Source organism: Plectropomus leopardus, chromosome 17 (genome assembly GCF_026936395.1).
Source record: "Plectropomus leopardus strain MGB_pleo_1.0 chromosome 17, ASM2693639v1, whole genome shotgun sequence".
NCBI classification, from domain to species: Eukaryota; Metazoa; Chordata; class Actinopteri; order Perciformes; family Serranidae; genus Plectropomus; species Plectropomus leopardus.
Genome location: NC_142192.1, coordinates 3004492 through 3020969, shown reverse-complemented (window position 1 = coordinate 3020969; position 16478 = coordinate 3004492). Strand labels below are relative to the sequence as shown.

The 16478-nt window shown below is 37.3% G+C and overlaps 2 protein-coding genes across 3 annotated transcripts in view; one reads left to right on the top strand and one right to left on the bottom strand.

Annotated features, from left to right (window-relative positions):
- The window catches only part of adcy2b (adenylate cyclase 2b (brain)), an 87098-nt gene extending 83494 nt beyond the window's left edge, over positions 1 to 3604 (top strand). For both annotated transcript variants that reach the window (XM_088090410.1, XM_042506433.2), the window contains exons 23-25: positions 1197 to 1311; positions 2491 to 2615; positions 2697 to 3604. In XM_088090410.1, the coding sequence (XP_087946536.1) occupies positions 1197 to 1311; positions 2491 to 2615; positions 2697 to 2849 (393 nt within the window). In that variant the 3' untranslated portion in view covers positions 2850 to 3604. The remainder of the gene's footprint in view (positions 1 to 1196; positions 1312 to 2490; positions 2616 to 2696) is intronic.
- Positions 3605 to 4219: 615 nt separating this feature from the next.
- Positions 4220 to 16014, bottom strand: cfap90 (cilia and flagella associated protein 90). The gene is made up of 3 exons (XM_042506019.2): positions 15619 to 16014; positions 14046 to 14162; positions 4220 to 8429 (listed from the first exon to the last, which is right to left on the bottom strand). Exons 1-3 carry the CDS (start codon positions 15733 to 15735, stop codon positions 8250 to 8252), a joined length of 414 nt encoding a protein of 137 aa, XP_042361953.2. The 5' UTR covers positions 15736 to 16014; the 3' UTR covers positions 4220 to 8249.
- Positions 16015 to 16478: the final 464 nt, after the last annotated feature.

The following is a 16478-nucleotide window of genomic DNA, read 5'->3' as shown; positions in this document are numbered from 1 at the left end:
CAGTGCACATAGTGGAAATAGCATGTATGTTTCTCCATATGCCAAACAGCAAAAATGATGTCATCAGGTGGAAAATAGTAAAAATGACAAATTCCAAGGCAAAAACCCTTTAATGAACCCCAGAAATAATACAGTGCATGTTTTTATGCTTTGGTGGCTTTGGGATCAAAAATTGCAGTTTGAATGTCTTTTCGTGGCACATTTTTTTGTACTTCACAGTATGAATTTAACAATTTTGTTCACACAGTGTATTTTAGACTTATTGTAGGAGCTTACCTGGAAATTCCAAGATTAAACAAAAATACACAATCTTGCCAAAATGTATGCCATATGCATAAACACAGCCAAAATTATCAAAAATGAAGAATGTAAAGCGCATCAAATGGGCCAAACAGTCACTAAGGGTTAAAGGCATGAGCAATGATCATAATCCCTCTGCATGACACTCAGATTTCCATTGAGATTGTCGTCTTTTTTAACACACAGCTTTGCTGATTCTCTGGTCAATTACAGCTTTATGATATCAGACAGAATTTGTCATGAAGTTTCACTTCAGTCTTCACTCTGACATTTCATCCACTCTAACTGATTCTACAGAGGAGGGGGATTTGATGTTGGGTAATACCGGGAAAACATGTTGATTTAGAACAACAGTGATAGCAGGGTCTTTCTTGTTGATAGCCACTGTTGTTATTGTTGCTCGCTGGTTCCAGGGCACTGCTTGACAACAGCTCATGGTGCTGATTGACTATTATTAGTCTCCCTGGGGCGCTTATTGGTTGTTATTGTGGTTATTTATTTGTTTCATGTCACGATGCCTGATGAATCAGTTAACTCAGAGGACTACGTAAGTTCCAGGGTCTGGACCCAGGCAACAATTACAGCGCTATGAGGTCTGTTATTTTCTGAAGAGCAAGCAGTTGTTATGGATGCAGATCTGATCACTTAGCCGAAGCAGTAAAAACATTTTTAAATTGTTCTCTTTCAAATGACAAGTTTTCTTCAGTGAGGTTTTGTGCAATAAGCTGCATGCTGTACAGTGAGTGGGTCACTATTGCAGAACAAACCTGCTCTCTGTACATTATCCCATATATACTGTATTTCGTCTCAAGTTATAACTGTTAATTTGACACATTGAGGTCTAAACATGGCGGCTCCTTTAACTTCTGTTCTCTCCCCCTCTGCCTTCCCCTCAGGAGCATGACAGACAGTACATGCACATCGGCACCATGGTGGAGTTTGCCTTTGCTCTGGTGGGGAAGCTAGATGTCATCAACAAACACTCCTTCAATGACTTCAGACTCAGAATTGGTGAGAACTTTTCTCCCCAGCATTAACGTAATGTGTTTGTCTTGTTTTTTTGTGTTTGTTTGTTTGTTTTGTTTCAAATCTTTTATTAAATTTTCTGCAGACATGAAATCCAGCAAAGACAGAGCAAGACAAAATGTTTGTGAAAGAAAAAAATGGAAGAACAAGAACAGGATTTAAAAATCCTTAAAAAGTCTTTAAAAGCATTGAATTCATTGATCTAAAAAAAGGTCTTGATTGGTATGAAAATATCTTTCAAAAGTCTTAAAAATACTTAGACACAGGGAGTAGGATTTTATGAATGTGATGTTGCATTGTAAAATGTCAAAATAATTGTTAACTTCTTTATTTTATTATTTAATTGTATTATTATATTTATTCTTTTTATATATTTGCATATATTGGATATTTTTTATTTTATTTTTATTATTATTATTATGTAAAAAAATATAATACTTGCTGAATTCCTGTCCCCTGAAAAAGTCATGTTTTACATTACAAAAAATATTTGGGTAAAATTGTCCCTAACCCAAAGCAATTGATGTTTTTTTGTTTGTTTTGGTTGTTGTAATATATACCTAAATGTTATTCCGAGTGGCATTAGAAAGTCTGAACAAGTCTTAAGTCTAACTTGCCTTGAGCTGTAATACCCCTAAAGAAAGACCCACCGCCCTGTCTATGACAGAAAAAAAACAGAGGAACAAGAACAGGGTTCCTGTGGATTCTTATAAAGTCTTTAAAAGCATCAAATTCGTTAATCTAAAAATAAAGGCCTTCATTAGTATTAAAAGGTGTGTCAAAAGTCTTAAAAATACAAAAACATGGGAAGTCAGATTTTATGAATCCTTTTTTCTAATGTTGCATTGTAAAATGTCAAAATAACTGGTGACTTCTTTTCTTTTATTCTATTATTATTATTATCATCATTATTATTATTATTATTATTATTGTCCCTCACCCTAAACATTTCATTTTTTTGTTTTGGTTGTTGAAAAATAAGTCATACATTTAATTCCCAGTGGCATTAAAAAGTCTTAAAAAGTCTTAAATTTAACTTGCATAAGCTTTGGGAGCCCTGAAGAATCCCCTCCCCCTTAAATAAAACAAAACTTAGACTGATGATATGTAACTATTTTGAAGAATAAGCCACTTAAACTGTGTGATTTGTTTTGTTTTTTCCAGGTATAAACCACGGGCCAGTGATTGCGGGAGTTATCGGGGCCCAGAAACCTCAGTATGACATCTGGGGAAACAGTGTAAATGTGGCAAGTAGGATGGAGACCACTGGGGTTCTGGGAAAAATACAGGTGGGACCTCTCACACGGTGCAGGTCTTCCAGCGTGTCGGTGAACTTCTCATTTTTGTCATGTGTCTTTCTCCCTGTGCAGGTGACAGAGGAAACAAGTCGAATCTTATCAACACTGGGGTACATGTGTTCGTGTCGTGGCATCATTAACGTGAAGGGCAAAGGAGAGCTGAAGACCTTCTTCGTTCACACGGAGATGACCCGATCTCTGTCACAAGGGACTGTGATGCCATGAGCACGCCGCACTTACTCAACAAATAAGACTCGGAAACACAATCACACACACAAAGTGGCCGTAGAGGTGATTCGTCATGCTCCGTAACTAAAACCCATTACCAGCAGCCTGCCGTACAATGGATAGACAATTGTCAAGAACCAGTTTTGTCCTTAGCAACACAATGTAGAGCAGGGCCAGGTGCACCGCCACAGTCCTTCAACGCTGCACTAGTGTCAAGTGGAACAAGGACTTGGCTCCGAAAGAGTCTCTTCCCTGTCCAAAGGAGTGCCCAACTTAAGAGAGCTCTGCCACATTAGTGCAGCTCTCAAGGACCGCAGTCACCCATCTGTACAGTAGTAGTGGCGTGGAGCTAATGATCCATGCCAGCCAGTGTTGCAGTGCTTCAGAGCCTTATACTTGAGCAAACTGAGCTGCCTGCCGAGCTGTGTTTTTTATTTGATATCTTTGGCACTGTGAGACGGTTTGTTCCATTTTATCCCAAATGGATGTTACAATAGTTTATTGTCATGTAGAGCAAGCGACGCCATCAAATGGCCAGTGTGACGGGTAGTGTGCCAAAACCTGTGAATTGTATTTATAGCTTTAGAGCTGCGTTTGTGTCCCACGGAAGAGTCGGTGGACTCATGCACAAGATTCAAGAAGAAAGAAGAGGTTTCTTTTTTTTATATCCATCTGGAACCAACCAACAGCAATGTGTGTGAAAGCCCACTGCCATCCTTTTGTTAGTCATTAAACATTTATATATATATTGACCTACGCTGTCGGTATGTTTGTGTGTTTTGAAGCCTTAAAAGCAGCTGAAAAACACAGACGAGTTTTATGGGGGGCCTATTGTAAAGTTGTGCACTCTGAAAGAAACAGCAGCATTTCCCCACATTTAGCTCTAAAACATTTAAAATCAGGTCACATTTTTATTACATTTATATTTGCAAACTTTGTCAGATTAAACATATTAAAAGTTAATATCAAATCTAAATGTTATATTTAAATGCTAATTGCTAATTCTGAATGTTATATGTAAATGTTAATTGCTAAATATAAATGTTTATTGTTAAATCTAAATGTTATATGTAAATGTTCATAGCTATATATACATTTTTATTGGTAAATTTAAATGTTAAATGTTATATCTAAATGTTAATTGTTAAATCTAAATTTTAAATGTTACATCTAAATGTTGTATGTTAAATATAAATGTTAATTGATATATCTAAATACTAAATCAAAATGTTATATGTTTAATAATATTTTAAATGTTATATTGAAATTTTAAATGTTAAATCTAAATGTCACCATTCTAGATATTTAGCTTATATGCAAATTCACACTGCAGCTTAGCAGGAGTACCAAAATAAGAGCTCAGTGTATTTAATACAAAGAACCAGTCACTTGTTGTCTCCTGCAGGTGGCTCACAGGATGGTCTGCTGGTGAATTAGCAGAGAATATTGTAAAGGCTGTTCTGACTGCAGTTCAGAGGTTCAGCAAATACTTCCTCAGCATCAGCGACGGGATCTACCACAGAGCCTTCACAGCACTCGGTAAGTTTCTTTTCTAACACGTGTTGAATTTACAGGTTGGTAGACTGTGTTTGCTGTCAGCATGCATGTTAAACTACAGTAACTAACGTCAGCCCGGTCAGGGTACGCTTTGTGAGAGATGTAGCTTGCAAAAACATACTTAATGCTAAAGCGCATTTGTTTTGTTTTTGTACATAATTTTATAAAGTATACTCAAGTGTAGGTCCCACAAAATAGTATTTCAGTACAGTACTTGAGTAAATGTACTACCCAGCTAGCAATTTTTGCTTTGAAAAGCATTCTGAGAATGGTACATTGCAACCAATGCAAAGTTTCAGCAATGTTTTCAGTTAGCTCCCAGAACGTTTTGATTAAACTTAGGGTGAAATTCTCTATAAACATCCAAAAATGTTGATTTTTGTGTGTGTGTGTGTGTGTGTGTGTGTGTGTGTGTGTGTGTGTGTGTGTGTGTGTGTGTGTGTGTGTGTGTCATCTCAGTACCTCTCAATACATGTTCTGCATATTGCTTTTAAAATGTTCTGTCTTTGTTGTCATGTAACATTGTGGGAACGTTTTATAAAAAGAACATTCTATGATCTGTCACCTCTCAACATCACCAAAACATCCTCAGAATGTTGCAGTTAAAAAATTTGGCCATAGTCAGCATTTAACTAATGATAAACATCCTTAAAACGTTCTTTGAACATTACATTAAAATGTAACGTAATGTTAGACAATGTTTTGGGAACGTTCCCTGCTAGCTGGGTAGTTACATCACACCACTGCCTTCAGAAACATTGATGTGAAACCTATGAAATGTGCAAATGCAGCATAACGCAGCTTTTCTGACTGAGCTGAATGAGTGATTCATCACAGTGGAAAACATTCACAGGAAGTGCTCACAAAAAAAAATGTGTAAGATCACTGGTTTGAAAGATCAGAGACAACACGGGTTTTCATTTGGTTGATGTATTTATTGTATTCATCCGACATACCAGAATGAATAGCAATAGTAATACTGGTCCCTATTTTTACACTAGCTCTAATAGCAATATATATGGGAGATGAGAAGCGTTTCACATATTTTCTCTTAAAAAGTAAAAAATATGAACATTGAGAAATGATTTGTGTTGCAATTACACATTGAGCTGCACTTAGTGCAGGACTACGCAGAATTCCCTACAGAGAAATCTGTTGGTTGAGGTGAGAAACCATTGTTTTATAAAGGCTTTCGTGAACCACAATTTATGCGACAACATTTACATTTCACTCTGCTATTTTTTCTCTTTCTCCTTTTATAACGCCACCTTGTGTATTAACTCCTAATCCTCTTAAATAAACACTGCACTCCTAACACCAAACAGATTCAAATACTGTATCATTTCTAAGAATAAATGGTCTATTTCTGCCCGAGTACAAAGGCAGGAGCAAATGAGATACTGCACGTCTGTGCTCAAACAATCCTATTATGTAGGAGGCTGGTCTCAGTTGCGTGGGTTCAGAATTTATACACAAAAAGAATCCAAGAACTCGCTAAACAAAGAGGTTAGTGATGCAGAGAGGGAACAGTATTTACACAAAGCCAGGGGAACAGAAAGGGGACAGATCAAATCCAGGCAATGTGGAAAAAATGGAGATGAATGATTGTGGGTTTGGGTGATATTGTTCTTTGTAACTTCTACAGCTCATGTTAATTAATCTCAGTGCCTGTCAGAGATAAATGGCGAAGCCTTTGACAGTAAACTGACAGGGTTTCATGACTGAACATGCCATTATAGAGTTCTCCAGGGATTCTCTGTGGGCCAACCAGGAAGTTAGCATTGCCCTGGTTCCCTCGAAAGCACACCAAGAAACGCAAAGAAGTAAAGTAAAATTAATATTTAAAAAAATGTGATTCTCAGTTCTGTTCATTTAGGAATGAATGGATGACTGAACACACCTACAGGGCACAGGCCCCGGGGCCCAAAGTGTCAGGAGGCCTCCCTGGTCCTCACCTGTGAAATGTCACTTAAATGAACACTTACCGACAAGGAAGAAACGCAAAATGACCACAGAGACACAAAACCACTACAAATGAATATGACATTACCTTAAATGAAAACAAAATTACCACAGAGACAGAAAACAACAAATATATCATCATCTTTCAAAAAGATTAAAAGGAAATTATCACTACATTTAATTCATGATGATTAGTTATTTTTAGATGAGTGCATATAGATATAAATATTTTCCATTTTTCTGTACACTTTGTTTTATATATGCCATGAAATTCTTGTTTTTTGTTGGATTAATGTTGACTTACTGGTTACTTTTTTTGTTGTCATTATTTCTTTTTTTCTATTTTACTGTAAGATGTTAATTAAGGGGTTTTTGATTTTTTTGTGTGTGTTTGTTTTTTCTTCGCTTTTATTACTGTTTGTTTTCTGTGGGGGTTCCATTTGTATGAGCCTCTTTCTGAGACATTTTTCGTTTGTTTTCAGCTGGATTTTATGCAGTTTTTAATTGTGTACAACTAAACTTTACTAAACTACACTACACTTAAGTTAACTAAACATAAATTAATGTAACTTAACATAAACTAACTTAACTTAACTAAAAGATAGATAATGCAACACACAAAACAAAAACAAGAAAGAGACAAAACCCACTTTAAAGTTTGAGTCTGTGTGGAGAGGTGGTGGGGCCTTTGTCATATGGGTGCCTAGGGGCCCATTATCTCATTATCTGGCCCTGCATTTGAGCAAAATGATCCCTATAAGTTAAACCTCATGTCAGTTCAAGCTTTCATTTTCTCTGTCTCTCTTTAATTTTGGTGATAGTAAGATTGGTCTTGAATTTAAATTATTAATGGCATTAAAAAGTATTAAATCGAACTTTCTTTAAGCTGCAGACCCGGGACATGTTCAACAGAGAAACCCCGTCAGTTTTAGGATCCGCACTACGCCTGTCATCCAGAACATTCAGTCTCTCAATAAAAGCAACTGCTGTTCTGAAATCTGAACACCGATCTCTGATATCATGAGCAATATCCAACTGCAATAACTGGAAGACATTTTTGGATTTATAGACTGTCTGTACCAGCTGAAGCTTTAAATCATGCTCACACTGACGGAGTGATTTCAGCCTCAGATGTACCTCAAGCTTCCTGGAAAATGTCACCGTCTTCATATTTTCTGATTTATTCTTTAAAGTCTTTGAGGACAGATAATATTTCACCCCCAAAAACAGTACACATGTTTTGATTATTACCAGAATAGAGTAAAGTTATATATCATCATCAAATGTCATCTGATTAACCACTGACATAAGTATTCCTGTGCTGCATTCTGATTCTTTTATAAGCATTTAAACCTCTGAAACTCAGAGAGTGGGTTTGATTTCTTTCAAAATACAGGAAAAACATAATGAGCAACTTGTCAAGAAAAGGTGACAAGGAAATGATCTGAAAATTAGCTGGGGGAATTATTAGGTATTATCAAAAAAACAAAGGAAAAATGTCCAGGAAACGATGTTTAGAACTCTGAAATATTGTTTTTAAAATTGTGTTACTTATTTTTTAGCACTTTCTTGAGGTAAGTTTCTCGTCTTTTTTGTGGTATTATTGTGTTTATTTTCAGGTATTTGTCTTGTACTTTTTACTAATTTCATGCTAATTTGGGTGCCATTTCTTGTTAAATTGCATGTTGCCTTCTTCCTATGTTTTTTTTTAAATCAAGCCAATTTGCTAAGGTTTTAAAGGGTTAAATTATTGTTTTTTTTTTCTTTTCTTTCTTTTTTTTGAACAACGAATCCATCAAGAAACCTACACACTACAACACTGCTTTATTATTGTCACAGTGAGAACAAACACTGACATCCTGGTCTCATACTTCAGGTTTAGATTGGGGCCACTGATCCGTATCCTTCGGCCACATTCCAGATGATCCCATTTTTCATGAAAAATTCAGCGTTTATGCAAGCTACACGAGCGTACTGCCGGCTTGTTTCGTAGACGACAGGGACGGGACGACGTCCATATTCTGAAGAGGCGCGCACTGGCACTGCTCTGGACTTCTCCTGAGGGTGAGCACAACAACAAGGCAGACACACAGAATAAATAAGCAAAATATAAATAAATTAAGACGAGCCATTATCCTTGGCGATTTGGGGAAAATAACAAATAGATCTTTTTTCATTCACTTTCATTTTGACATGCAGGAAAAGTACAAGAAAAGTACCTAAAAATTAGAAGAAGAAAAAAACCAAAAGAAAATAATGGCAAAAAGAAAATTATTTACTTGAAAAAGTGCTTAAAATAATAATTCTGTAAAATAATTTTAAATGCATTATTCTGATGATTATAAATATAGTTTTTTTTTTAACAATTTCTCCCTAGCTTCTTTAAAAATAATTTTCCAAATCTAATCGCCTAGTTGCTCTTCGACATTTTTTTCTGATATTCTCAAACCAATATGCTCCTATTAGGTTTAAATGCTTGTGAAGGGGTCTGAACACAACACAAAAAAGTCATGTCAATCCAGGTTTCAAAGGGTTAATGATTACTGCATTTCTGTTTGGTGTGTCAGTTGTGTGGTCCAGGCATTGTTCATGTTTGCAAACTGACATCAACTAAATGGAACAGAGCCTTCGTTAACAGCATTAGTTCCACTTGTAGCTTTTCTTCTCGGACAATTCGAAACATCTGCTGAGAACAAGCGGACATTTCTGACCATGTGACTGTGTTGACACCACAGAGGAATGGACAGGACAGAGTGCTGACATGGAGACATGTTTAGCTGGGGACAGTTGTCACATCAGCTCATTAAACTGTCACTGTTGCCAGCTCAAACCTTCACCTCTAACTGCTTGTTAAGATAAGATATAAATCGTGTCATTAAAAGTTTAGCCATTTTAAATTTGCACTCACACAAAATTGCAATTTCAATTTAAAAAACAAATGCAACTCTCAGCTGTAACCTGTGTGTATCCAGGGTAACACCTGCCTGTTTAACTGAAGCTGTGTTTCAGTCACGCTCACAAAGCTTTCATTGTCATTTCATATGGACATGACATGTACAGCATGTGTGTGGCTCTTTACAAGTACTTCACTGAGCCATTTTTAGCCCTGAACTGTCCCCAGTGAATTTATTTTAGCAATGAGATGGAGGGAGCAGTGGTGGATCAAGTACCTGAAAGCAATAATACTTGAGTAAAAGTACAAATGTCTTAGCGGAAAATGAATTTGGTAAAAGTTGGAGTCACCTATTGGAATGTTTCCTGAGTAAAAGTCTTAAAGTGTCTAATATTTACTGTACTCATGTATCAAAACTATTTTGTTAAATATCGAATGTACTGAAAGTATTGAAAGTAAAAGTATAGGTAAACACTGTTCATAAAAAAGTTAGCAGTCAGATTTTTTTAGAATTATGTAGCCTAAACCACCATAAAAACAGAGCCTACATAACACCATAAGACAAAATAGTTTTTTTCAGAACTTCAGAAAAAAATCCAGTTTTTCCTTCTCTGCACTTTCTCACATTCGTCTGTCCGTCCCTTCCTTCCTCGGTCCTTCCTTCATTCCTTTCTTCCCTTTTTTGTAGTAAGTTATTAAGATGCTTTGGATATATGTAGTGGAGTAAAAGTACACATTTTTATTAAGGAAATTTAGTAAAAGTAAATGCTAACAGAAAGATAAAAACAAAGTAAAACAAAGTACTATTACTTGTCATTTTTATTAACCTCTTGCTAATTTTGGGGTCATTTCTTCATATTGCTCATTGCTTTCTTCCCGTGTTTTTGAAAGAAATTAAGTCAATTTTCTCAGGTTTTAAAGGGTTAAGTTTCATTTTAAATGCATTAGGGTTCAACATTGGCAGGAGTGAAAATTGCCCCAGCAGGTGACACAGTTAATTCACAGCACCATAATGTAAGATCAGGAATGACTGAAGCCCATGAGTTTCTCGGTGTGACCGCGGGCAGCAGCGTGTCTCACTGCAGGTCACCATCTGCAGAACAGACAGTACCTGCTCCTGTGAGTTTCCATTTTTATACACCTTCGGACAAAAAAGAACACACCGCCATTATCCCCTGAATAGTTTATATAATAGCTTTTAATTCACACTCGGATGTGAATTCCTGAACAGAAACGTCCTAATTCAGCAGGAGCTGTCACCGCCGCTGACAGCCAGCCCCTCGTCTCACTGTAATTACAAGCTCAGCAGTGTGTGTGGCTGCTTTGTTCACCACCCTCTCTGCTTTCACTGACCCAGAAACTCACTGTGAGCTCGTTTCTTGACATGAATAATTCCTCTATGGAGATGAAATGGCTTCAAAAAGGAGCCATAAACAAATGTCATGAAATTTAAATGTCACCACATGGTAAAAGAGTTACCAGACTTATGAATATGGAGCACTGAAATGTATATTATTCATACTCAAATGACTTTTCCATCTCTAAAACACTCCAAAAGTCATGTTGCCAATATCCTGCAAAGCTTCTGTTTGCAACAATAAGCTCCAGTAAACACCAGGGAAGGTGTTATTAGCCGAGCACAGTGGTACTGTATATAATGCACTGCTCCTGGCTCTGTGTGCTACGTGTGTAGGTGGTCAGTGCTGTAAGGCAATGTCCACTGACGTCATAACTGGAGACGAAGTAATGAACTGCAATTCATAAGTTAAACTAATAATGACATTAGTTTGAATACATGTTCCTGTAAAACGAGGCTGATCTGGGCTTCTGCTGATGTGCATTTTTCATGTAAAGCAAACTCGGGAGACCTAAGAATGTGATATATTCACTGTTCCAACTTCATTACAGGAGAAAATTAAAGCTGTAATTCTCAATATGTTACCTTCAGTGGGGAATATAATCAAAGAACATCATCCCTGATAGCATCGTACTATAGAGAGCCCCAGGAATGATGTTTCTCTGTAGGCCGACATAGAAGTTAGCATCTCCCTAGTTCCCTCTGTCAAGAACTCACAGGCAGGTGGACACAGTACTGCAGCAGCACTCAGAAGATTAGGCAGTAACGTGGTCTTTATTTCAGTCTAAAGTCCGTTCACAGGAATCAGAAACTCACAGCAACAGTACAGAAGGATCAGGCAAAGCTCCCAGGTCTGGAAACTAGTCACGAAGGTCATGCACGAGGAATCAGTGATCATAAATGCTGGGACATTTGCTCACGGGGGAAGACAAGACGAACTGGCACAAAGGGCAGGGAGAGCTTGGCTTATATACACATGAGGGAGGGGGAGAACGAGACACAGGTGAGGCAAATGACGGAAATCACCAGTGATGGGAAAGGGAACAAAGGGAGGAAGTAAACTTCGAGACAACACAGGGGGAGATGAGACTACAAAATAAAACAGGAAGTGACAGACAGAAAACTCAAACCCTGAAACCCTCCTCAAAAAGCCTATGGGATTTTTCCATTGGAGTTTTGGATTATAGCAGAATAAAAGCTCTGTAGTAAACAAACTTTTACAATACTTACATGTTTTGTTCAGTGAGATAATCTACACAAATTAACACCACTTTCAGGTTTTTTGAAGCCTAAATGTTATTGTCATATGTGAAAAGCTAATTTTAGGTTATAAACGTACAGCCTGTTCTTGTTTCTAACTTGTAAAATCCACGACTTTGACAGCGCTTTTGGCGTAAGATCACAACACTAAAAGCCACCTTTCGCGTGCGCATGATATGCTGCTGGTCGGCGTCAGTCGTGAACGCAGTCGAAAAGAACCAGTCGCAATATTATTATATGCTGGCAGACAGCTAAGCTGACTGTCATTTGTTGTGACTTCATGACGCAGCAGGATGGCGTCAGATTAAATCACTGCCAGTAACAACTATGTTGGCGGGAGTCTGGTGCTCATAAAGTCTGAGTGTGATTTTTTTTTTCTACGCCCTTCCATGTGCCTCCTTCACTTAATCCTAACCATCCATGACAGCATGTGTTTGTTGCCAAGTGCCGTTGTTGTGTAAACATAACCGTGTGCAGTGTATTCCCACCATGTGTTTGTGTTGACATCACAGTGGTGACATCCCAGAATGCAAACAGCAGATGCAGAAGGATATCTAGAGTGTAATATGTTGACGTAAAAGTCCACTTTAAAGCGGCATGTACTGTACATGTGATGACTTGGGATGAGAACGTGTTGAAACAAACTACACTACAGTCACATGACTTGACGTCACCACCACAACTAGGCCTTAAAGCTGTGTTCGGTGCGGTTTGACACGATGGCGTTCTTTAGTCTCATTTCAACACTTGTTTGCAACCACCTTTTTGAGACACATAAAAGCTTCAAAGTTCACTTTTGTTGGTCACATTACCCAGTATGTCACCAGGGGACCATCTCTGAAATTGTGAATATAAAATACACCTAAAGAAACACATCAATTAAAAAAAAGTTAATGAAACCATGGTACTCCATTTTGTATAGATTACCAGTTTTAACATAAGAGGAGCATATTGTTGTTGTTATTTTGTTTTTTTTATTATTAGTTTTTTTTAATATATATATGTTTGTTTGTTTGTTTGTTTGTTTTGAAATACTCTTTAATTCTTCATTCTGTGTTATGTTACAACTACATGTTATGTGTTATATGGTTGTAAGAGATGTATCTTGAAATATGAAAAATCTGAATAAAAACATTGTGGGAAAAAAACTCCACATTTATCACAAAAAAAGTTTATATGCTTGCATGAGATGGTATTTCAGACAACTGGAAAAGGCCATATTTCGCAAAACTGCAATGGAAACACTTTTTTGGCTTTTCTAGGTCACATGATGCTATGGTTATGTGTTTGTCAGTAGGAACTTTCTCCCTCATGATGCAGCAGGAGCTACAAGAGGTGTTATTGCATCACATAACCCTTTAAAAGTTGAGCTGATCATCTGCAAGTTTTGAATCCACAATTCCTCTGTGAAATCGTGGACTAACACCTCCCAGAATAACAAGTAGCCTACGTGGCCTTAGACTGGAAATAGTAACGGCTAGTGCGGTGGCTGCAACAGAAATAAACCTGATAAAGTTTTAAACATCCACCTTCATGCTTCTTGGAGTGTTAGCACCAGAGAAGAAGTCACAGAACATCACTCAGTGGAAACACAGTCATCTCACAATTGTGTTTTATCAACATTTTGAAAATATCGTCCAGGTTCTGCACAAATCTGTAATGGAAACCTGCCTTGTGTCTCTGTGGACACACATGCATGTTAAACAGCTGCATGCAGCTGCCATGCGAGACAGAGACTGAGTGATTGTAGCAGCTCGTATGACTGGACTTCTTTTTTGTTTGTTTATTTGTTATTGTATTATAACTACCCGGTTTGTTTAGTGATTGCTGAAGTAGAAGTAGTAAAATTGATCAAATAAATAAAATTATAGTATGCAAGTATAATATGCAAGCAGAATATATTGTTAAATAGATGTGCCAGGGATGTGGTCTAAAAGAGTAAAAAGACATTTTTCCTTTTTTCCTCACCTTGAACATACAAAAGAAGCAGAAATATACATTTCCCACAATTCCTAATAAATGGAGACAAGTGTAATATTGTGCTGACGCTCGGCTAAACACACCTGCCAGATTCATTTAACTCCAGCGTGAGCACATCAGCGGGCTCAAACACTTTAAATGAGATGTTTAAAAGCCAAAATAGTGGCTAAAGTGGGGTCATTACCTCCTGGTGTATGTCTAATCCTCGTCCTTTGTAGTGTTTCCTGTCCTCTCGGTGCAGCCTGACATCATAACCCTCCACCTGGTGGAACACTTGGTCAAACGTGGTGACTTCTGGGGCCTGCCGATGGAGAGACAGTGAACAAGTGTTTCTCAGTCAGAGCCTGTCCTCAGACAGAAGGGGATCATTGATGGGACTCTGGAGAAGGTACACAAGGGAGGTGAGGAATCACGTCCAATAATCACAGCAATCTCCTCTCAAAAGAGGCTCAGATAACAAGAAAACAAACAGCAGTGGTATTTCAAGTAATCCTGTAGAGACCCTCACACGGTATTCAGGGTTTCTCTGCCTATCTACTGAGAGTTTTTTGATCAGCCTTAGAAATAAAAACTGTTGTTTATCACAGTTGATTGTCTAAATAATACAATAGGAATTTGAATTTTAATTCCAGAAGATAACAGTGTTCTTTAATAAAGGGTCTATATGAATCAGAGGAGGAAAGAAGAAAACACAGAGATCTTAAAGGCTATTTTAACAGTAAATTAGTATGGGAAGTTTTATACACGGTCTAACAGGTTCTTAATAAAGCAGCCAGCCAGAACAGATAGTTCAGGAGGAAAGTGAGACTCAAACCAGAGGAGAAAGAGCAATTATACAAGTTGGTGAAAAATCAGGAATAGCCTAATAAGTCAAAATAAACCTTCCAATTTTTGTTATTTTTGATATTTAACAGTTAGAACAGGTAGCACAAAAAAGTGGACTTTAGTGGACATGGGTTATTAGGTATAAAAAAAATCTTATTATTACATTTATTAAAAATTATATTACAGAAAAATATTTTTTATGTGTTTTGTTTTTTCTTTCTTCCTCTTTCCCCTTTTGCTAATTTTTGTTCTTGTAATTTGTTTAATTAATTTCTCTCTAGTTTTTGAGCCATTTGTTGTTAAACTGCTTATTGCCTTCTTTGCTTATTTTCAAAGAAATCAAGCCACTTTGCTTAGCTTTAAGTTAACCAGCATGACCCAAAAGCCATAGTTGGCTAATGAACAGCCTGATTGAAAGCTGTGTACTTTGCAGAAAACACACTCCCTGACATCATTTTTTTGTCTTTTTTTTTAAACCCTCAAATCATTTTCATTTTCTTATCCCATCAACTATTCTGCCACCCACATTTACAAGCATTTGCAATCTTTGTCTAAACACTTCAAGGCAGTGTCAGTGTAATATCAAATATTGTGTTTTTTCACTCAGGAAGGGTCATTTCCACTTAACTTGACTGCAAATCACTAACATTACGCAATTAACATTAGCTTTACAAAACTTCCCCGACTTCCTTTGTCTGGAATATACCTATCCTAATATTATTAGCTAACATATAGGGACTGTTTATTGGGGGAGCCATGTCAAAAAAATCTTTAAGCCCTGGGAAGCAACTTTGGCTTTTTGGCTGAGGACGGGCATACAACTTTAAACGGTTGTTATAGTATCATGGTGAATTTCAATATTTTAGCCAGCTAACTAGCCAGCAGCTAGCGTTAGCAGGGAGAATATTTTTTGGTAAACCACGGCGCGTTACCTTGGAGTCTTTGTTGAAGTAAGACATTTCTTTGGCGTCCTTTCGCCGCGGTGGGATGTAGCTGAAAGCAGACAAGGTAGAAAGCGGTTTGGTTTGTGCCTCGCGGGATACGTCCATCTTTTCGGCTGAAAATCACCCGGTAACGTTAATAAAAGCTCAGAAAAGTGAATCCACAACTGGAGGACGCAGTGCTGGCGTTTGTGGTTGCTAGGATATCAACTGTGGTCTGGGCCACGCGCTGCTTTCACGAGCTCCTCGTCCGCCTGTACTTCAGAGTTTCACAGTGCTACATGTCAGCTAACTCAATAACTACGTTTTTATAAGCATAGATCATATGAATGTGCTGTTAACACGTATGTAATCTATGGGAAATATGGGTGCAACACGTTTCAGGCTATTAGGGACTGTTCTTTATTTATCAGAGGAGGCACGTGGCTGGGGTGTGACTTTGCTTTATTTTTATTTTATTTTGATCCTTCCCAAAGAACAGATATTTTTCCTTGAGCCTCCCTGAGTCGTTGGTGGAAAATGCATGTTAATTTATAGGGGGCAGAACATACTAATGAACATCAGTGTCAAATACAAACGTATATATGCCGTAGTCAGCAGTACTGCTAGTTTACATCAGTAGTCCCTTGGCAGGTAACAGACAATAGAAATATCAAGAAGGAAAGGAAAAGGGAAAAATATTTTTTTTTTTTTTTAAATGACCCTTTAATGTTGGAAAGTTAAAAGTTGAAGGTGAAATCCTGGAGTTAAAAAAGCCTTGGTTTTTGACTCTAGTCTTGCATGCTGATTATTTCATGCAAACAGTTTATTTGGGGGCAAAAATTTAAATGATATATGTGAATTCAAGTTAT